Source organism: Anopheles bellator, chromosome X (genome assembly GCF_943735745.2).
Source record: "Anopheles bellator chromosome X, idAnoBellAS_SP24_06.2, whole genome shotgun sequence".
NCBI classification, from domain to species: Eukaryota; Metazoa; Arthropoda; class Insecta; order Diptera; family Culicidae; genus Anopheles; species Anopheles bellator.
In genome coordinates, this window is record NC_071287.1 from 1,863,172 (window position 1) to 1,884,246 (window position 21,075).

Consider the following 21,075-nt stretch of genomic DNA (forward strand, 5'->3'; position numbering starts at 1 on the left):
GATGATCTACGGACGAACCACAGTCATTAAAAATACCTGCAGATGAAACATATGTTCTCCATTTAATGAAACAGCAACAATAAAGAAGATCATTCGAAGACATCTATATCTGGATTGGATTATGTCGCATTCGATTATCTAATTTACTCATTTGACAAAATAAAATAACCCTTAACCGAAAATAAAAGACTGTTGCTATCGTGGACATCAAATTTTGTGGATTCCTGTTTAGAATTAGAATTTGCCATTGTACTCTATAAAAGAATGTCAGAATAAAACCCAACAAGCGAACATTTTATTATCAAATAAAAACTATCACAACAGATTCATTTGCACAAAGTATTATTTGTTTCGACAGTAATAGTCATGTTTGTTCTCAGCAGCATAGTGCTTGGGATTGTTTGTTCGATTTCGACAATAATTTAATTCGAAGAAGGGTGCACCGTATGATGAGAAACGTTTTGCTTCAACTCCCACGTTCCATTGGTCCATTGGCGTTCAGAGCGAACAGAGGCCGGAAAAGCAGAAGTGCACAGTGCCACAAAGTGCAGAAGTAACCATACAAGTAACGTTGTCAACAAACGCAACATTAGTAAGCTCAAATTCTTTTCGCCAGAGCGGACACCTAGGTTCATCGCTCAGTGGCCGTTGCAGAGCAGGGACTACCAGGACGACCGATGGGGAGCAGTAACCGACACTGCTAGCGAGGGAAGCCCAGTAACAACACCTTACCGCGATCGCAGCCTACCTTTACTAACTCGCCAAACACACACGTAACACGATGACAGATGGGAAACCTTTCAATGAAAAGATCAGCCCAGGAAAATTGAACAAAACAATGTAAAAGCTATATACGTAGCGTGGCTAATTAGATTACCGTAGCACTCACACACATGCGAAACAGGTTTGACCAACAAAGTTCACTTCCTCATAAGCGCAGGCAATTAACGTACGAAAACGTTAAACAAAAAACTAGCCTCTGCACCGCCCCCTACCAAACTACGAATCCGAACAGTCTTAGCCATGTGGAAAATCAGGCATTTCTCGGGGCCGCTCACGTGATTAAATAAGGCCAAGGAAAAACGGAAAGAAATCAATCTAACGTTAGATTTCATAAAACTCATACGATGGACGCACATCGGTTTATTTTTTCCCAAACATTGCCCTACCAAAAGGAACGCGTGAGAAAATCGAATCATACGTTTCACATAAACATAGCGCGTGATGGAAATTTTAGACGGATGTCACCCGTTGGCAAAAGCCGTAACAGTAAAAAAAATGTTGCTAAAAATGGGCTAAAAATGCTCAACGAAAACTTTCTTATAGATACCGAGAGAGTTGATTTTGTAGGTGTTGATGAGCTCTCGTTTCAGGTCAACGTAATTATTCAGTATCTCAACGGCAAAGTCTTCCATTAACATTTGCACATCCGAGATGAAATCGCAGGACACAACCGGTTCGCCCTTATCCTTTGCCAACCGCGTGGTGCAAATTTGGCTCCTCTGTATTAGGAAGTCTACCTGGTGGCTGTAGCTCTCGTCGAACACGCGCGTCTTCAGGGGAGCCTATTTGTTGTGTTCGTGTATGTTTTTTTTGAGTTATTGGAAGGAAAAGAAAAGAAAAAAAATGCTGCCGTGAGGTGGATCATAATGTTGCCCAACTATTAACATAATTAACTTACCTGTTCGCGGTCAAGCTTTTCATGGTACTCGTCAAATTCCTTTTGTAGCGCCCCGTATAGCTCCAGTCCCGGGATAATATCCTGCAGGAGACTGTAAAGGAACAAAGAACAAAGTGAAAACAAACCGTAAAACGACTTCTTTAGCCACCAATCCTAAACCACCCTTAAGCACCCCAGGTTCAAACAGCCCCTGGGTTACGTAACCTTCATGTGTGTGTGGGTGCGTTCTCGCGCGCTGGTTTATAGTTCTTTTATAAGCATTTCTAGTCGAAGCGCACCATACCCTAGGGACGGAGACCAGTGGAAGCAGCGGCTAGTTTTACTACTGTAATGGCGTGGCCCTCACCCGGGAGTATTGCATAAAGGGCCCGGTGCGGCCATTCAGTGTACGAGCTCAATCTCAGCCCGATGGCAGCAGTCGATGCAAACTGGAAATATCTTTCCCTCAAAACCCAGCAATTCAGCGGCGTGTTTAGCTGGCGGAAGATGTGCCGTAAAATCAGTCATAATTTGCGATGCGTTGTGCGTCTCATTGAACTCGTTCTAAGCATGGGAAGTTTTCTTTTACAGTCGAAAGTCATAAAAATCAAGACGTTCCGTGCAGCTTTGATAATGATGTACGCCGTATGAGGATGAGTCACTGTCACAGTCAACTACAAGAGAGTACGGAAGAAAAAGCAAATGAATAGAGTGAACTTATCCGGCTCACCCGAACTCGAACATAACCGTAACTGGCTACCACTCCCTCATACGTGATAACGAAAACAAACCCATAAAGATGTGGCGCGTTCGAGTGATAGACTTGTGGCGACCGGTGGCCGTACGCAAACAGATCCTTGAGTTGCTCCCCCCGCAACCTTACAGACAGGGCACTGAGAAACATGATTTACGCTATGGTGACCTGATTGACAGACAAGTGTGTAATAAAATTTTCCATGTTTTCGGCCACGATGGACGGTTCTTTAAAGTCGGTTAAAAGCGGTCCATTAGACACAGATGCGCGACGATAGCACCAGTTTTATGTGTGCGGCACCCACGCGCGTTCTAGAGCTGCTTGCTGCTGCACTTTGATGCCTTCCAGTGGAGATAATGGCCCCATGAATGTTCAAGAGTTCTACCCCTATCGACATTGACTGGTGCCAAGTTGATTGGTGCCGGATGATGCTAAAAGGCGAGCAAACACACACACACACACACACGGAGATCGCGATTCCTAGCCAACTGGGCCCGTTGGGTCACGCAACGCACCTTTCCATCTTGAGCAGATTAATTTTAAGATCCTTGAAGCAATTGACCGACTTTTTGATGTAGTTGATCTGCTTCGAGTACAGCCGGCTGAGACTCTCGGTGACGCGGTACGCCTCGAAGCTGCGGTTAAACTCGGACAGCAGCATATAGGTGTTGCCGAGTGCGAGCTGATTTTCCGGCTCGGTCGCATCGTGTTCAACGGCGGCCAGCAGCACCAGCAGCGAGTCGTTTAGGTGTTGCGATCGTTGCAGTATCGTACCGAGGCTGAGCAGCGCGATGTCCTTGAAGGGACGCGGCGCTAGCGTAACGGCACGCCGGGCACACTCCATCGCTTCCGGGGCGTTCCCCTTGAGCCGCCAGTAGTAGGACGCGATCGTGTGCATCTTCCACGAGCCCGGATTCCACCGCAGCCCGTCCGTCAGCAGCTTCGGGATGTTGTACTCCAGGCTCATCAGGACCTCCTCCGGGGCCATTCGCAGCCGCGACCGGTTATGCACACCCTCCAGGTGGTCGAACGCTGCCACGCTCACGTCGAGCGGCATAAACTCGGTACACTTGGGCACCTGCAACGAGGGGGACGGCCGGTGCAACCGGGGCGCCTCTCCCGGTGAGGCTGAGTCGCCCGCTTTATGGCGCGACGTGCTCGGTACGGCAAAGCTCGCGGGTCCCTCCTTCTCGGTCAGCTTGCCTATCCGGCTGACGTAGCTGGGGTTCACGATCGTGCTGAGGATGTCCGACTCGTCGAGGTAGTAGTCTGGTATGCAGCCGATCTTGCTCGTGAGCTCGTTCGTGTACTGGTCGAGATTGTTCATTTTCTGCGTCAGATTCGACTTGATCGCCAGCAGCTCCCCGATGATGAGATCTATTTTCTGCTTGTACACATGCTGGTTCAGAAATGCGATCAGATCGTACGATCGGCGCAGGTAGAACGGCGACGAGAGCTGGTGGAAGAGCGTCGAGAGGTATTAATATCACAAAGACATTTTTCAAATGATTCCGACCGGCCAGCCAGGACAGGCGTAGGTGGGTTAACGTGCTCACCTGCGGTATAATTAGACCGTCGGTGTTGAGCAGCCAGTGCGTGCTGCCCTCGACGCTGCCACCAGCGTGCGCTAGCAGTATCAGCAGGACGAACAGATTCTTACGCAACAACATCACCTCGTCGGGCGACCGCCGGGCGACAGTTCACACTGGCAACCGCTGGCGCCGCACACCCGTCCGCTGTCGTCCGCCGGGCAGCCGCTGCGGGTGCGTTGGTCTCGCGGCTCCGTAGTGTCGACGACGCCGTCGGCCCGACCAGCTACCTGATGAATTTCGTCGAACGGCCCGGATCGCGGGACTGGGAACGTACACACTCGGGTGACAGCTGATTGCTGCTGAGCCCGGTGTTGTTTTGGTTTTGGTTGCCCAGCGCGCTGTCGGTGACAGCTACGGCACTCACCAACGGCGGCGTGCTCGGGAGCTGCCAAAATTTGAGACGCGCGTCCTCGTGATAGGTCGCTAGGAGGTGATCACAACTCGGGATGCTGCACCGCATTGAGTCAGTTTCTCTCTGGCACGCCCGAAACCGCGATCGGTAGGCTCATGGCGACGGCGCACCAGAAGCCAGCGGCAAAAGCAACAAACTGAAACTCCGCCTGGGTGGCGATCCGAGTGACCGCCACGAACATTTGTAGGGTTCCCGTACCGCGGGCATTCGCTGAGTGCATTTGTTTACATCCGAGGCAGCCCCGCAGAAGATATTGCTCCGACTTGACGATGCTGTGGAACGCACCTGGACGCAGCATGTGCTGGACTCCGCCGTCAACGCGAGTCAGCTTTTCAGTGTCCTCGGTGTCCGTAAAGGACGCAGGACGCGATCCGGACACGGTGTGTAAACACAAAGCCACTCACCGTGGCCAGCACTCAGCGCGGCCACTCATCGTCCGCTCACGGCCGTCGCGTCATCGACGGCCGTCATCCGACAATCGCTGCTGTCAGCAGCCCAGTTAGTCGGTCGGAATCGTCTCCATCGTAACTCGTGTCCGTCGTAACTTGAATAATCGGTGCAATCGGGGGGCCGTTAGTGTCCATCTCTCTCTCGCTCTGTCGCTCTCGCTCCGTCTCTCGGTCACTGGTACGCTTAGAAACGCACTGCACCATTGGGTGGGGGAGGATAGTGGCGTTTGGTTCGGATTCTTACGTTTCGCCGTGTTCCCGTGGTCGCCCGGGGATCGCTGTCCCGCTGTTCCGCTGCTACTCAACGTATCGCCCCCACCCCCCGGGCGGGGACCGGGTGGTTGTGAAAGGGAAGCTGCACGGCCCGCCTCCCGCTGACTCGCGCGTGGCCCTCGCACGTGCGAGCCTTTCGAGGTCGGTCCGAGGCTCCTCCATCCGGCAGCCAAACGTGCGCGGTGTGTGGGGCTGTGCGAGTGTGTGCGTGTGCTGCCGGAAGTGTCACCTGGGCCTCGTCGCGGGTTACGTAGAAGGGTGCCGTGAGTTTGTGCGCTCGGTGGCCTTCAACTTCGGGGCCGAGCCAGTGATGTCGAGCTGAGCGAACCCGCTGTGGATGCGTAGTATAAGCGACGGCAGCTCGAGAATCGCATTTTTATGACCAGCCAACCGCGAACGGCGCCACCGAACTTTCCAAGCGCGCCTCAGCCTCACCACCACCACCACCACACCGTAACAGCGCTGCGCTCGGGGAACGGTGAAAGTTTCGAGGCCAGCGCTAGGAACCACTAGTTTACCCCCGCGCTGCGAGATTGCCGAGGTAAGTGGCGGTGGCCGCTGCCCGCCGTTCGTCTGTACGTCACTCATGTTCACCCTCTAACCGGAAGGCCTTCTGCCAGGGCTGAAGGCAGCAGCGCGGAGGAGAAAGCTAGCCTCTGCTGGCCGCGCCTGCAGTGCATCGAAGGCCGCGGCCATCAACCCCCCACGCCCCACCCCTTCCCAGTAGTGGAGCATCATCAATCAACCACTGGGCCAGTCGGTGAGTTGTCGCAGTACGGATTGGTTCTCGATCAACACGCACGCACAGGCTTTACTAACCCCTCCCGAAGCGCCTCCATCGGGTCCATCGGTTGCGCTCGGCAAAGTCTAAGGAACAGATCGCCGTACCCAAAGGACCCGCAGCCTCCAAACCACCATTCCATTCCTGGGCACACCATCTAGCAACGAGCGGGCATGAAGCGAGGTCATCCTCTATGGTGAGGAGGGATGACAAAGGATGAGACCGCAGGTTAACACTCGCATCCCGCCATTCACCTCCCGCGGCGGGGGGGAGACAGTTTCTCAGAACTGGTACGCGCTGTTGCGGCTGCGCAAACCTCCGACAGGATGGTGGAACCGCCAACGGAAGATAGGAACAATGGAGCTGGTGTTTCGCCTGTGGAACGGTTTCGCCTCAATTCGCTTGTGCTTTTATTAGCCTCAATCGCTCATCGGCCGCGGCAGAGCAGAACAACGACGTCGCCAGGACCGTTTGTCTGCCCGCCGCCCACGTTCCGTGGGTGATTGGCGAAAATGTCGGTCAGTTGCGAAAAACCCTTTTCCACCGTCAACCGATGTACGTCCATTCTCTTCGTCGTCGTCCCTACCATTCCGGGTAGGAGCATCCGACAGTAAGCTGCCACACTTTTCTAGCTGCCTTCGGTAATGCGATCGATGAGGCGATGCGCCACTCCGGTAGCGCTACTGAGTCGGGCCCGGGGTTTCTTGCCTTTTCACCGAGCACCTATTTAGTTTCAGCTAGTGCTCGTTCCATCACTTGCAAGCGCACGCTGATCGATTGTCATGACGTGACGCGGGACCCTTCCTGAACTGAAACTGCGACCCACTGCGGGGAGCGCGAACGCACAGCATGCAAATAAATCGCGCTACAAAATTATCCGGATGAGCAATATGTGTGTCTCCCAAGGAAAGCTTCTTCCCCTGGCGTGGTGCCGTCTTTGCGGCTGCTGGCGGTTTTTTCGTCTTTGTTCCGTCTTTTCCGCCGCAGTTTTTGAAATACGTGACAGGAATGTCTCCGCGCTGTGTCCGCGTAATACGTGGCCGGGGACGAGCAGCAGAGTCAAGTCCTTGTTTTCCCGTTTTTCGTATCGCCAGTGAGCCTCCAAAGTCAGTGGTGACGTGGTTTGTTTCTTCGAAATGTTCCTGTTGGAAAGGAAAGGATTAGCTGAATTCGCTTTCCCATCGTTACGCTAATCATTGCGCGGCGTTAAGCTCGTCGGCTTTCTATATCTCCCCATCGCTCGTGACCTTCGACGCCGTTTTTTGTGGGGCTGTTTCGAACAAAAGTGAAGCGGGGTCAGTATCACCCCGCGGTCCCCTCTGCACCCGTGTTAGATCGTGGTCGACGGTCGTGCCGCCCCCCCCATCAACCTTCATGGCCGGCCATTTGGTGCCCGTTGCCGGTTCGGAGTTTCGGGGTCCCGGCTCCGTGCCGTGCACCGTGACACTCGTGATGTAATTCAATTCGATCCGAATGAAACGACGAAAAAAGTTTGATTCGCTAAAAATAGCTTATCCGCGCCCGCGGTAGCATCAGCGTGCGCTAATGTGCCGATGTACCGCGCGCTCTAGCACGCAGAAGGACACGGACACTTTCACAACACACAGACACACTCGTTACCATACACACTTGTCGGTAACGAGTACGACGCGTGTGCGGCTGAAAGAACTCGCATTCGAATCGACGATCGAGGATCTCGGCACGCAAATTTGAGCCATGCAAAAACCCAACATCTGCGTGATAGGCCGTCCTGGAACGTCCTTCGAGCTTCAACCATTTCAAAATACTACAGTCATGCAGCAGCATCCGGTGCGTTGTTGTAATTCGCACCATTTTGGGACGGCAAGTACGGTACACCTAGAGAACCTCAGGTTCCCTTTGTAATGAAGTTTTGTTTTCCAGTTTTCAATGTCCTGTTGCATCGTAAAATCGGACGGAGGACGTTTCTCGAACGCCCACCATTCGCATGCCACTGCCGTGGCCGGGGCCGTGTGGAGCAAGCGCCATCTCGCGTCGGGCAGGCGTGTGGCGGCACCGACTAAAAATCACGTTTTCAGGGTCGCCGGTTGGCCGTGTCGTGTTTTTGTGAAACAACGGCCCACTCAGAACGCCACCCGTGCCCACCCGCAAGCCAACGAAAGAAACAAGAGCGTACTAGGAAACACCACCATACCGCGATGAGCGGCGCCCCCGCATTCCGTGCGCTAATCGAGCGTTCCCGGGACCGAGCGTGGGTGGCAGCGAGCAATGATTGTTGAATCAATAGTGAACCAATTTTGTGCCAAATCGGCGTGACTGGGAAACAAGCGTGTTCGGCGGAGCGAAGGTGGTGATGGGGTCCATATTTGTCCATATTTGGTCGATGACACCGGGACGCGTCCTGGCAACCTAGGTTGGTCGTAGACGCGGGTGCGGAGTACGTTTAGCTTGGAGTGCTGTCCTCAAGACGTGGAACACACTTACATCCTTTGGCCATTGGTGGGGTGTTTTCGTGCGGTTACCCCTCACCAATCGGGGCTGATTGGCTCGGCCCGATGACATCAATCGTCACCACCCATAATCGGAAGGATTAATCTAACAAATTAAACTTCAATTCCCTGTATCTTTATTTTCATTAAATGTGCGTGTCGACGCACGTACAAATCGCGGTCCGTTACGAGCTGTTGCTGCGGCTGCTGCTGCTGATGGGTTGTTCTTTGGTTTTTGTTTTTGCGGCCGCTACCATATTATGACGACCGTGAACGCGCGCGAACTCCACGCGCCAATATCACACGACACGTGTGCTGCAAATGTTACCATTGCCCACTCGAGTCAAGTAACGCCCCCGGGGGACTCTTTCGCTACTCTTTCTCTCGTTGCCGTTAGCTGGCCGATGGCGTGTTGGCCGATGGCGTGTTGGCCGATGCCCTCCACCGTAAAATCGTAGTAAAACCCCAGGGTGAAGGTTATATGGGTCAGCTGTACAAACATGCTCCGTCTGCTCTCTTGAGCTCGAGGGTCATTCTGCTTCCTGTATTCTCCGTATTCCGGCTGATCTGGCTTCGACGCGGAACCGCCTGCCGTGATTTTTCACGCACCGCGCGCTGTTTGAACAGAAAACTGCAGCATTCCGGAAGCTGCGCTGCATACGTTTCCAAACGCCGTACGCCATTAGCGGGTGACAAACGGTGGTCTCGAGAGCCTTGGTCGGTACCACACAGCACACACGGCGTGACTTTCACTCTCTTAACTTTTGTTTCTATTTTCCAATTTCTTCGCACAGTTTTCGCTCGCCTGCTCTCCGCTGCCGCACGCGTTGGTCTCGTGCGTTAATCGCGCTCTCCGCGCTCTCGATCCGATGCATGCTGTCGCCGTCGTTTTCGTCGTCGTCGTCGGTGCGGTGGTGGCCCTGAAAGCGACCGATTTTCCCGGCTACTGCCCTGTCGCACGCTTGCTGCTGTTGCGCTATTGTTGCTGCTCGCGATCCGCAGTTGTTGTTTAAACGCTCGCCGGAAGGGCTGCTCCACGCTCCTGGCAGCCGGTAGTGTGCGTGTGCGGGGAATCGTAGGAATGCTGCAGTGTACAGCGTGCGTACGGTGCGTGCTTCAGTTGTCCTGTGTCAGCCCGCCTGCGAACGCCTGGAAACCGGAAACACTCGTCCCACCCCCCAGGGCCCTAGGTCACCCCATCCTTGCGCTACGCTGCGCATTACATCACTAGCCTCGTGCAGTACCGGCGTGTGTATACCACCTGCTTTAGTGTTGTGCTGTTTGTTGTTGCTGTTTTCAAAAATCCTTTCCTCAGGCAAGCCGTGCCTGTGTTTCTCCTTACGCTTTTCGCACTATTCGGAACAACGCTTAGAGCGCTCCTTTCGTTGCTAATAAACGGGGTCACAACACGCCTGTGGGATGTTGATGACGCGTACTACGCAACACCACGCCGCCGCTGCGGAATGACGGAACAGATCAATGTGGCGACACGCATGTGATTGTGTGCGTGCATATCAGCGTCGTCAGCTGCCAGTACACAAACCCCTTACACACACTATGAAACGGGCACGGACCTGCTACTTGCCTAGTGTCTATGCCAGCAAGGACGGCCGACCGAATCTGTCGCAGCATGTAGCGCTTCTTTGATTCAACGCACGAGCGCTATGGCGATGGCGGCGGTGACCCTGGACCGGTAGCGACGACCGTCCGCCACAGCACAGTAATGTTTAGGGACACGAACCTTGTGAATCATGGCGGTGGCAGCTTGTACGTTGCCAAAGCCACTTCGTTGCGGTGTTCCACCGTTTTCTGACGGGGGTTTCGGATTTCTCACTATTTTCACCCCCCAAAAAAAGAGAGGGCCACAATCGTAATCGTAGTTCCCCGGGGCGCGACCAACAAACTAGAGGGAACCACCTGCCAATACCGGATGACTCATCTGAGCGGTAGAGGTAGTTCATGGTGAGGTAGTTCTGGCTCGCGACACATACACTAGTCCAGTTCCCCCGTTTGTGGGGGGGAACGGCCACCAGCAGGCGGGTTCATTCAGGGGGTGGTGCGTTGATCTGTCGTCCACCAAGTGTTGCCAATTCGTTCACCTATTCCGAGATTTCAAGAGTGACTAGGAACGGAACCATCTTTCTCTCTCTCTCTCTCTCTATCTCGGAACGAGTAGCTGCTTCTTGTTTGACTATTTTTAAAATTGGCCCACATAATGAATTTGCCATTCGGTGGTAGAAGTAAAATGAAAACGATTTGCCAAGCTCTACGAAGAGCTGCCTCACAGCAACAGCGCGGTCAAGCCATTTCTTCAATGCTTTACGGTAGAGTGTCATCGTCCTTGCCAGTCGCCAGTGTGTTGATTGTCGCATTACTTAGAAACCGGTCGCCCTGTGTCTGTGTGTTTGAGTACTCACCTCTTGCAGCTGCCAATGACACGATAACTAACCACTAGCCCACTGCACTGCATCCCACACTCCCCCTACATTGGAGGGTTGTATGAACTCCGTTCCTTTGCTTTGGGCTTACTCTGATCGTTGTTTACCTCCTGTTTTCCGTTCCAGGTTCGCGCACCCCATAACGAAGCCACCTTGCGTTGCTCGACCGGGATCTAATATGCCAGTGATATCAGCGTACTCGTCTAGTGGCAGTAGTTACATCTCAACGAGCCGGTACCCAAAATCAAGCTACTCCGACCGAAAGTATTACCCGTCGCTGTCGAGCGGTATCAGCAGCACCAGCAGCAGCGGTGGCCTGTATCGAAAGAGCTCGTACCGCTATGAGCTACCGCTGTCGCCGGTCGCCTCGTCCTCTAGCTACTACACTCGAGAGAATCGTGACACGTACCGTGCCGGCGAAAGCAGCCACAGTAGCCACACGCAAGGAGCAGTAACTAACGGCGTAAGTGCTACTGCCACCAGCACAGGCAACAGCAGTGGGGCCAACGCGAACACTACCACCCCCACTAGTAGTGCGTCCACGTCCGCGATCAGTAGCAACACCAGACCGAACCGCTATTCGTCGACCTACAGTGGCTACGGCACACTTGGCAGCTCGTCGTACAGTCGAGACTACTCATACACACGTACGGCAACGGGCATCGTGTCTACCCGCAATCCTAGACCGAATCCTTGATACCGCCGATCTGAGCAGTCCACGCTCACAGTGTCATTACTTCTCTTCCTCCCCTCGTGCCAGGTGGTGTAACCAGTAGTGGCAGCAGCAGTAGCAGCAGTAGCTACGTCTCGAATCTGCGCAATACCGCACTGTGTGGGGCCGAGCTGTATCAGCGCTACAGCCTTTCCACGTTCAAGCCTGCTCCGAGTATCGTGTCCCGTGCAACGACTGGTGGAGCCCCACAATCCGTCAGCAGCCTCGCTTCGATACGAGGCTCGTCACCAATCGTTCCTTCGCTGGACGGCACCAAGATCACCAACAACAACAGCAACAGCAGCAGCAGCAGCAACAGCGGTGGCAAGGTAAACAGCACTACACGACTAGGCATAGTAATAGATGTACGCCTGCCTCATCGTTGCTATTCTCTAAAGCCGCCCATACTGGTACCAACAACGGTGGCAACACGACTAACGGCTGCACACTAGCGTCACCATCATCACCATCACCACCTCGACCACCAAGAACACCACCACCAACACCAACACCACCACCTCTTCTGCTGTACCCTGTAACTACTGCAACTAGCATCGCCAACCAAATTCTTCTCATTGCTCGAATGTTGGACGTACATCGTCTGCTTTGCCACAGTAGCTAACTAACAGCCACGATTTAGTTGGCAGCTGGTGATAACAATGGCTGCAAGTCCCCCCCTCAACCCCGGGCATGATGTATCCTTCAATCTAGTCAGCGCTCAGCAGAGTCGATGCCTGATGCCGTAAAAATAATATTTCTCTCGCCACGTTGAACGCAGGAAGCCACAAGCAACTCGTTCGAGTGAGATTGAGCTAAAGTGGAAGCTATGAGCTACTAACAAAGCGAAGCGAAACACACACCACCACACTCACACAGAACGCCGTCGTCCTTTGGGATGGAGGCTAGCGGCTCTACGTTTTCCCTGTTTGTCTACACTAACTCTCGGCAGCACGTTGAACTACTGTTGTTTGTTACTTGCATTCGCCTAGTGACTAGTTACGAAACACACCTACAGCGTTACGCGTGTTACTAGCACCTCGACCACTGTTCCCGGCACCGCGGTTGCGCTCGACGCAACTGTACTATATTTCACGACTACCACACTACCATCTGCTGCATCCATTTCGCTCGTCCTCGTTTGTTGTTGATGCACCCACTTTCATTGCTCATCGTTGCTCATCATCGTACCGGTGCTCCCGTCTGAAGGTGCGATCAACTTTCGTGCTGAGCTCCGGCTAACGCCTGAGCGTAGACACTAACATTGTTTGCTTGGAGCGCAGAATGGTGTCGCAGCGTACACCACGAACCTGGATGTAGGGAGTCCTGCGCCTTTGGCGTTAGTACTATTGTTACTATCTATCAGGCAACTTGGCAACCAATACCAGCACTGCTACTATCTGCTATTATACTCGTTCGTTCGTTATACTATCACTACTTTACTGCTACTATCAACTGCTGCTGCTACCAGCTCGACTACTCCGCTATCTTAGTTGCGAATGGGGAGGGAGTAAATCGTGTATGTCGAAATAGGACCAGCGTTCACCCAGCGTACGATAGCAGGGTTTGCACTGCAGATGGCCGCACACGTCACATCCGTCGCTTCGACCGTGTCGTCGTCCTCCGGTTCACCTCTAACCCCGTTTCCGACAACAACCGGTTCACTAACGCCGACGTCGTCGATGCTGCTGCAGGTTACGGCGGCGACGGGCGGCGCTCATAGTGGTGCCCGCGGTGGCCGTCGCGTGCAACCATTGTACGATTTCGCAAGCTACCATCACAAAAATTTTCTCAAAAACGAGTGTGAACTGGTGCGGCGCGAGCTGAGCAAGAGCGCTACGGAGCTGGCAGCGAACCGCACTAGTTCCGGCGTCACCCAAACGGCCACCAGCAAGTCGCCGCCGGTGTCGAAGCCAGTTGACCAGCAGGCGCCACCGCTGTCGGTGAACGGTTGCTCGAAGCATAAACTGCCGGCCGTCGGCATTGTGGGATGTAACGCAGGAAAATCATTTCCGGCCGTTGTTGACGCTCCCGGACGGACCGTTGCCCATCGGGTACAGCAGCAACAAATATCGTCCGATTTTTCCAGTTCCCATCATCAACACCATCTCATCCATCATCACCATCATCAGCACCATTATTTTAGTCATCAGCGGCACTTCACGGTGGGTGGTAGCAAGTTCATAGGCCACGAAACACTAAACCGTAACTACATGGGGTGTAGTATCCCGCGGCCCACGAAAGCGATGGGCCAGCAGCAGCAGCAGCAAATGCAGAGCTGGTTGCACCCAAAACCCGGAGGTGTGGTGCGACCCGGTTACCAGAGTTACCACACCGCCGGTGCGTTGCTGTCGGCAGCGATAACTTATGATAAGGCGACTATTAGCAGCAGAAGCAGCAGCAGCATCAACACCCCCACCACCACCAACACCACAACCACCACCATCCCCAACCCAACCGCCAACAACATCCGTAATAGCATTGAGCATTCCGATAGTCAGCGGCATCAATCCACTAGTTATTCTGCGACACGTACCGCTTTCAACACAGAAACAGCTACTCAAAAATCCTCTACTGATAATTCTCTTTTCAAATCATCGGCACCACTACTGTCGTCCTCATCGCCACCATCCGTGAATCGTCCGTTTGCGTCAACAACGATTATCAACAATATTGCTACCACCACCAACACCAACTCCGCTTTACCAGTCACTCTGGGACCGGTTGCAGCAACACAAACCATTACTAGTGCTACTGGTAGAGTCTGTGACGCAAAGGACCAGTTTCATTTAGTACCATCACCTCCATCGGTCAGCAACATCACATTCAACACCACCACCACCACCAACACCAACACCATTAGACAAACAGCAACCACGAGAACAACGATCGCCACGAAAACCATATCCTCTCCGACGGTACAGGAAACCGTTCGCGGTGGCACCGCCATCCACACATCGCCTGCGCGGTTGCTCGGTAGCTCACCCTACGGCGGCAGTAGCGACATCAACACCTGCAACACCAGCACTAGCACTTCCCCTCTACTGCTACCCTACACACTCTCCATACCGATCCATACGACACCACCGTCCCGATCGTCGGGTTCCGTAACGGCTGACCGGACACCGGCATCCCCGGCACGAGCTGCAAGCGGCAGCAGCTCTACTACTTGCGCTAGTAATTTTGTCGATTGTTCCTTCTCTTTCCCGGCTTCCATCTCCCGGCTGACGACCAACTCCTCAATATCTGCTGAACAATACCCCAATACAATCACCACCACCACTATTGGCACCTGCTCGGTACCTTCCTCTTTTTCCTCCTTCACTTGTTCATCCTCCAACAACCCGTCGCCACTGACTCACAACAACTTCCGCCTAAACGTCAACCACAACCACCACACGCTAAACTTGAACTTGAACACCAAAACCAACAATTATAATCATAACAACAACTCGTCAACGAACACCATCAACAACAACAACCACCACCACCACCACCACGACCACCTTCTGAATACAAATCTCAAACAAAACATCACTGCCAACATGCGCACGATGAAATCCCTTAACATTACCGTGAACATGGAGGAATCGTTTACGCAGGCGACGATCAAACTGCGCCCATCGGCGTCATCTCGCTCGGCGACAGCGGCAACAGCAGCAGTGGCGCCGGCGGCCACGTCGACAGCAGGCCCAGCAGCAGCAGCAGCAGCAGCAGCCGCAGTAACAGTAGGAACAACCGCCCCGAACTCGAGTGTCCCCAATGGTGGTGGGGTCGCGAGTGGCGCCAACTATGGTGGGGTGGCGTCGGTGGTGGTGGTCGGCTCCTCGAAACCGTCCACCCTAGCGACGGTTTCCGCTACGACCGATGATCTGCGGGGAGAGAGCAACAGCAGCAGTCGGACAGGTGCGGACGGTGACGGCGACTTCCACGTCACGGCCACCATCCGCATCAAACCCAAGGGCATCGGTCTGGTGCACCAGACAGACAGACATGACAGTAAAAGTAGAAATGGCGGTGTTGGCGGCAACAGTAGTAGTAGCACTAGTCTTAACTTCAAGCACGTAGACAACGATGAGAGCAGCAATCAGGCGAACAATAACATTCAAGCGACCAACAACAATGTCCACGTGCCGGTGGCCGGTGGCCCAACCTGCAGCAAAAATGGAAACCACAACAACAACAACAACAATATCAACAACAACAACAATAACAGCAGCAACAGCTACGAAAGTGCAAACGGACTTATCAAAAGTAGTAGCGACCGTAGCGGCGGCAGCAGCAGCAGCAGCAGCAGCAGCAGCAGCAGCACCAGCAACAACAGCATTAGCGGCGCCGTCACCAAGCCCACCCTCATCACCACCAACACCACCACCACCACCACCACTACAATTACGAGCACCGCCACCACGGCGACGACGGTAGGGAGTACCAATAGTAGTGCCAACAGCACGCTTAATGGACACGATGACTCCGTTGAAGAGAAACCGAAAGCAAACGATGACGATAGAGTAAGCTATGTAAGTAAATCCAGCCAAGTTCGCCGATACTCCTTGATTTGTCACTTTAGTCCCTCTCTCTCTCTCTCTCTGTCTCTCTCTATCACTTTCTCTCTCGATCTTGATCTTCTCCTTCCGTTAAGTTCTGTTTATGTTTTATCTCGTTGGGGTTTCGAACGTTTCTTGGTCATGGTCGTAAGCTGCGGAGGCTCGATCCCGTAACCCTCGCACTATCGAAGGATCAACTTGGTTTTTTTCCAGTTTCGACTACCGATTTCACGGCCTGTTGTGCTGTGAACTAAAAGAATATGGAGTACCGTTGAGTTGTGGGTGAGGAGTTTGTGGGCTGATGGTTTCAGACAGTCCAACCGCCAGATAGAGAGCGCGCTTTCAATCAGCATCAGCTGTCGAAATTGTTAAACTAAAAACCAAACCGTGTTCTTCGTGTTGTTCTGAGCTAACTGTTATGTTTGCCGTTGCCTCCCTTCTCGTTTCTCGTCGCCTTCTGTTGTAGAGCGAACACCGCTTTCGTTGACTGTTGCTGTGTAACCTACATGTTACTTCACTGCCTTCTCTGACTATTTCCCTTGACCGCTGGCGATTGGATGTTGCCGTTTTTTTTCGTTTTGGATTGTACGCTACTAACGCATCGCTTTCCTAAAATCAAGCCAGTTATGGTTCGGGAGCGACAAGCAGCAAATTATTACTAAATCCGCCAAAGGTTCAAGCACTTACGCGCCACAATCGGGAAATGGTTCGCATTCGTAGCGCGTTAGCAATGGTGTTAGGAGACGAACCAACAGCTCTGTACGATGCTAGGTGAAGTTCTGAGTCCCTGCCGTGTAGCAAACCTTTCCTAGTAAATTGCACTAGACGCACATACACATACACACGCACACACCTTTTGCATCAGCAGCATACACAAGTTTTGTAAGGATACTTTTCCCAGCCCCAGACCAGACCGCGATGGCGAATGAATGAAAAAATGAACGAATGAATAAATGGCTAAATAACGTAAGAATGCATGGTACAATGGATAGACAGGAAGGCCACAAATTCGTCTCTTTAGGAAAATAGTTTTGAAAGCTTTCCAGTAGAGGTTTGCTATGATAACTAGGCAGCGAAGGTGCAATAATGAAGATCATACTCGATGAATGTGTCCACACATCGTACTCACACCGCTCAGTTAGATGCCTTGGAACGGTTGAACATGTTAGCGAATGACTGGATGCGAACAGTATGAGTTACATTCGGTGTCACAGTAAACGTTTAGATAGTTACCTGTTGAAGTTCTTACGACTGCTTGCTGCGTTAATTCTTTGTCGCGTACTCTTACTTTAATTATCGCCTTTACCCCATAGCTCCGGACGGGTAGTAGCTCGAAAGGGCTCTCGTCGGCATCGAACAGTTATCGAAGCAGCAAGGACTATGATGCCGCCTACCGTGTGCCTTCGTCGTCCACGAGTGGGTCGACGGCGTTGCAAAAGTCCAACTACGACACTGGTTACGATACTACCGATTCCGTGCGCGGTCGGAAAGAAGGTAACGAAGGCCGACATTTCCAGTGACAATTAGTTGGGAAATAATCCAAACGCTTACTTAAACTTTCTTCTACGCAGGTTTGTGTGGATTGTGGAATATTGGCAACACGTGCTTCATGAACTCCATGATCCAGTGCCTGAGTCACACTCGTGAGCTGACGTCTTTCCTGCGCAGCCAGTCATCGAACGAGCGTGGCACTAACAAAGATCATCGGATTTTAGCCGGTAAGCGGATGCGTTAACGGATTAGGTCGATGACATTCGCAGCAATCCGGTTGTCCATAATCTGGTTGGTACGGACTGTATTTTCCAGAGTATACCAAGCTTATTAAAGACATGTGGAGTGGCACTCAGCGTAGTGTCAACCCGTCCGAACTGAAGTACGCCTTCTCCAGCAAACATCGAATGTACTCCGGTTCTGCCCAGCAGGACGCGCAGGAGTTTTTACGCTTTTTCCTGGACTCCCTCCACGGCGCGTTGAATGCAGCCGTGAAGCGCGATCCGCTCGGTGAACTCGATGACGACATGAGGTACGCACGGAGTCGATTGCTCCAGATCTCACTCACCCCCTATCACGGCTCCATTAGGTGGCTCACATTATTCTATTGCCTACACTGTTGTTCTATTCAGCAATCGTTTCAAGGCGGATATGCTATGGGAATGGTATTCGAAGGCGGAAAACTCCGTTATTAAAGACCTGTTCGTCGGGCAGCTACGTAGCACGCTCAAATGTACGTACTGCAGCACCGAAAGCACAATGTTCGATCCCTTCTGGGATCTGAGGTAAGCGCAGGACCAAAGGAGCAGGACTAGCGCACTCTACCGACCGCACGAAAGTAATGTTCGATTGGATTTTTTTTTTCGCAGCCTACCGCTACCGACGTCCAATTCACGGTGCAAATTGGAGAATTGCCTGGAAATGTTCATCAAGGAGGAGGTGCTCGACGGGATCGATCAACCGACCTGCTCCAAGTGTAACATGCGACGAAAGTGCACCAAAAGCCTGACAATAGAGCGGTTTCCAAAATATTTGGTTATACGTATCCTTTTTCTTAGAGCGATTTTCTAACCAAACTGAAGGATTTTCATGACACGTCTAACGAGCGAGGAATTGATTTTCGATACTTTTCGCTTTCACACATACATAATTTACCTTAACTAAAGCATTGTAATATTCTCTTGTAAAAAGATTTGAAGCGTTTCTCCGAAACCAGATGGAGCAAGCTGACCAACGTTATAGAGTTTCCTACCGGCGACCGGGAGCTTAACTTGCAGCCATATGCGTCCGAGGATCATTCGGGACCAGTGACCTATTCGCTTTACGGAATTTCCAATCACATGGGTATGGAAATAGAAGTTTATGAAGTGGCATGTGCCAGCATGGGATTTTATCGTAAAGATATTAATTTGTTTCCCCGACCAATCGCAGGATCCACTGCTGGCGGGCATTACATTGCCGTCTGTAAACACCCCATCACGAAGGAATGGAATGAGTTCAATGACAACTTGTACGTCCGTCGGCACCCAACCTGTGCTATTGTGATATTCCGTTTTTATCTGATTATAAGAACCGTGAATTCCATCTCAAAAAGCGCTTATTTAAATTGCACGATTGCGTTTGGTACCGATGCAACTCCATACGAAACGTGATTTCATGTGTTTCCTCAAACCTTTAACTTTGCTAGATGGAATTGATGGGCAATGATAAAAGTGGATAGCAAAGTACATCCCGCCATGAAAAAGTTTCACACTTCACATAGTTTTTTTCTGATTTTAGTGTCAGCGAAACATCGGAACGTAGTTTGGTGACATCCAGTGCCTATGTCTTGTTTTACGAGCGTGCCTAGAATACTTGTTTGGATACTGTGCAAATTGTTAAAAACCGTGATGATTTCTGAAGGAATTCTTCCCCTATGGCAAAACGAGAGCTACCTGGCCGAAGTCCAGACAGGACTGTCAGCAGGCGTTCGTATCTGTGTGAATAAAACAAACTAACCAAATATTATAAATACGTTTAGAGTCATACAGAAGTAAGAGACTTATAAAGAGCAGGAACGAAAAATGTACGAAAATACTCTAAAAAGAGCTCTAGTACTCGTAGAGCGCTGGAAAGCATAAGGGGTAAAATTACATTTGCCCCATTATTTTCACCAACTAAACTATTCGCTAGGCGTCAGATACATGACAAACGAATCTGTCTCTTCCTTAAATATTTGGCAGTATCAGGAATTGAAAACTAAGGGCGTAGAATAGATTCATTCAACAAATTATAATCTAACCGACCGAGAGAAAAGATGAATGCGAGTTAACGAATGAGATAGGAAATGAACAACGAAAACACACAGAGAGTGAAAACTATTTTAAATATTCTTCTTGAGAAGCGAGACGGTTAGGAGAGATAGAGCATGGATTATAAATAACAGAAAACGAAAACAAATCCGCGGAACGAGATAACGAACATGGTTTGTTAAATTATCTATTTATTTATTTATTTATTTATTTATTTATTTAGTCTTATGAAAGAGTGAGGGCCATTCAACGTACGATGTAGCCGGACGCGATCCGATGTACTAACGAAATGTTTAACACACCACGTTACGGTCGTTGGGACAGGCAAGAATAGGCGAGCAGGCGTGGACTGTGTAAATTTTAGAATTACACCAAGCTAGAGCTGAGTTGGTTAGCTGAGCGTCTTAATGGAACGGACCAGAGCTCCGTTGGTGAAACAGACAAATCAAATAGGCATACCTGGCATGGCCAAGTTAGTAACATCACGATCGCATGGAATGGGAAATTGTGGCCCAGAAGCTTTGTTGTTAGCTATTTACTTTTATTGCTATTTTTTTTTTATTTAAGCCAAGATTTACTTAACGTTGATATGGAAACCATGATACACCACACGAATATGCCAAAAATATGCCCTGTCCAGCGTGACAGGGGTGTTTGGCGCGGGGCCAACCACTCCGGTCCGGTAAAAACCCCCGAACGGTCACAGAAAGCAACAAAGGGCAAAGAGACACCAAAACTAGGTCTAGTGAAACATTCTCTGCTACAGTGGGGAGGATGTACGGTGACCTGTTACACAATTTGTTAGGACAGTTCGCAACCGTTGTTAGGTTTTTTGTTTCTGCTCACAAGCCACACAAACCAAATAAGCCAACCAGGGCGAAGGTAGGCCCGGTAGAGAGTCAATTCACGTGCCCCCCCTTCGGGCGTTCCAGAATCGTAGCAATAGAGCCTAAGCAGACAGACGGCACGGTTGTATTTATGGAACATGTGTTAGATCTTTCTTTAAAACAATTGTTGCGTTTTCGTTTCGTTTCGAATGAATAAAACCATATGTGATCGATGTACGGACCAGCACCGCGTTTCGTTCTTTCTACCACGGAACATCTTTCTACAAAACCCAACAAGACGCGGGGTGAGTGCGGTGGTGCGTGCATCGCATCGAACGGCGTACATTAAGAGTGAGGTGGTTTATTTAGCGCAAACGTAAAAC

General features: G+C 51.5%; 2 protein-coding genes across 2 annotated transcripts; one reads left to right on the top strand and one right to left on the bottom strand.

The window, feature by feature from the left end:
* Positions 1–285: 285 nt before the first annotated feature.
* On the bottom strand, positions 286–4,304 carry LOC131213420 (tetratricopeptide repeat protein 17). The gene is made up of 4 exons (XM_058207456.1): positions 3,971–4,304; positions 2,930–3,870; positions 1,682–1,772; positions 286–1,565 (listed from the first exon to the last, which is right to left on the bottom strand). The coding sequence occupies exons 1-4, from the start codon at positions 4,082–4,084 to the stop codon at positions 1,296–1,298; spliced, it is 1,416 nt and encodes a 471-aa protein (XP_058063439.1). The 5' UTR covers positions 4,085–4,304; the 3' UTR covers positions 286–1,295.
* Positions 4,305–4,963: 659 nt separating this feature from the next.
* LOC131213941 (ubiquitin carboxyl-terminal hydrolase Usp2-like) lies at positions 4,964–20,930 on the top strand. Its single transcript, XM_058208180.1, has 12 exons — positions 4,964–5,900; positions 10,954–11,474; positions 11,588–11,868; positions 15,139–16,056; positions 17,397–17,577; positions 17,655–17,801; positions 17,890–18,106; positions 18,207–18,359; positions 18,444–18,616; positions 18,766–18,918; positions 19,006–19,084; positions 19,354–20,930. The coding sequence occupies exons 2-12, from the start codon at positions 11,006–11,008 to the stop codon at positions 19,421–19,423; spliced, it is 2,841 nt and encodes a 946-aa protein (XP_058064163.1). The 5' UTR covers positions 4,964–5,900; positions 10,954–11,005; the 3' UTR covers positions 19,424–20,930.
* The last annotated feature ends 145 nt before the right edge of the window (positions 20,931–21,075 follow it).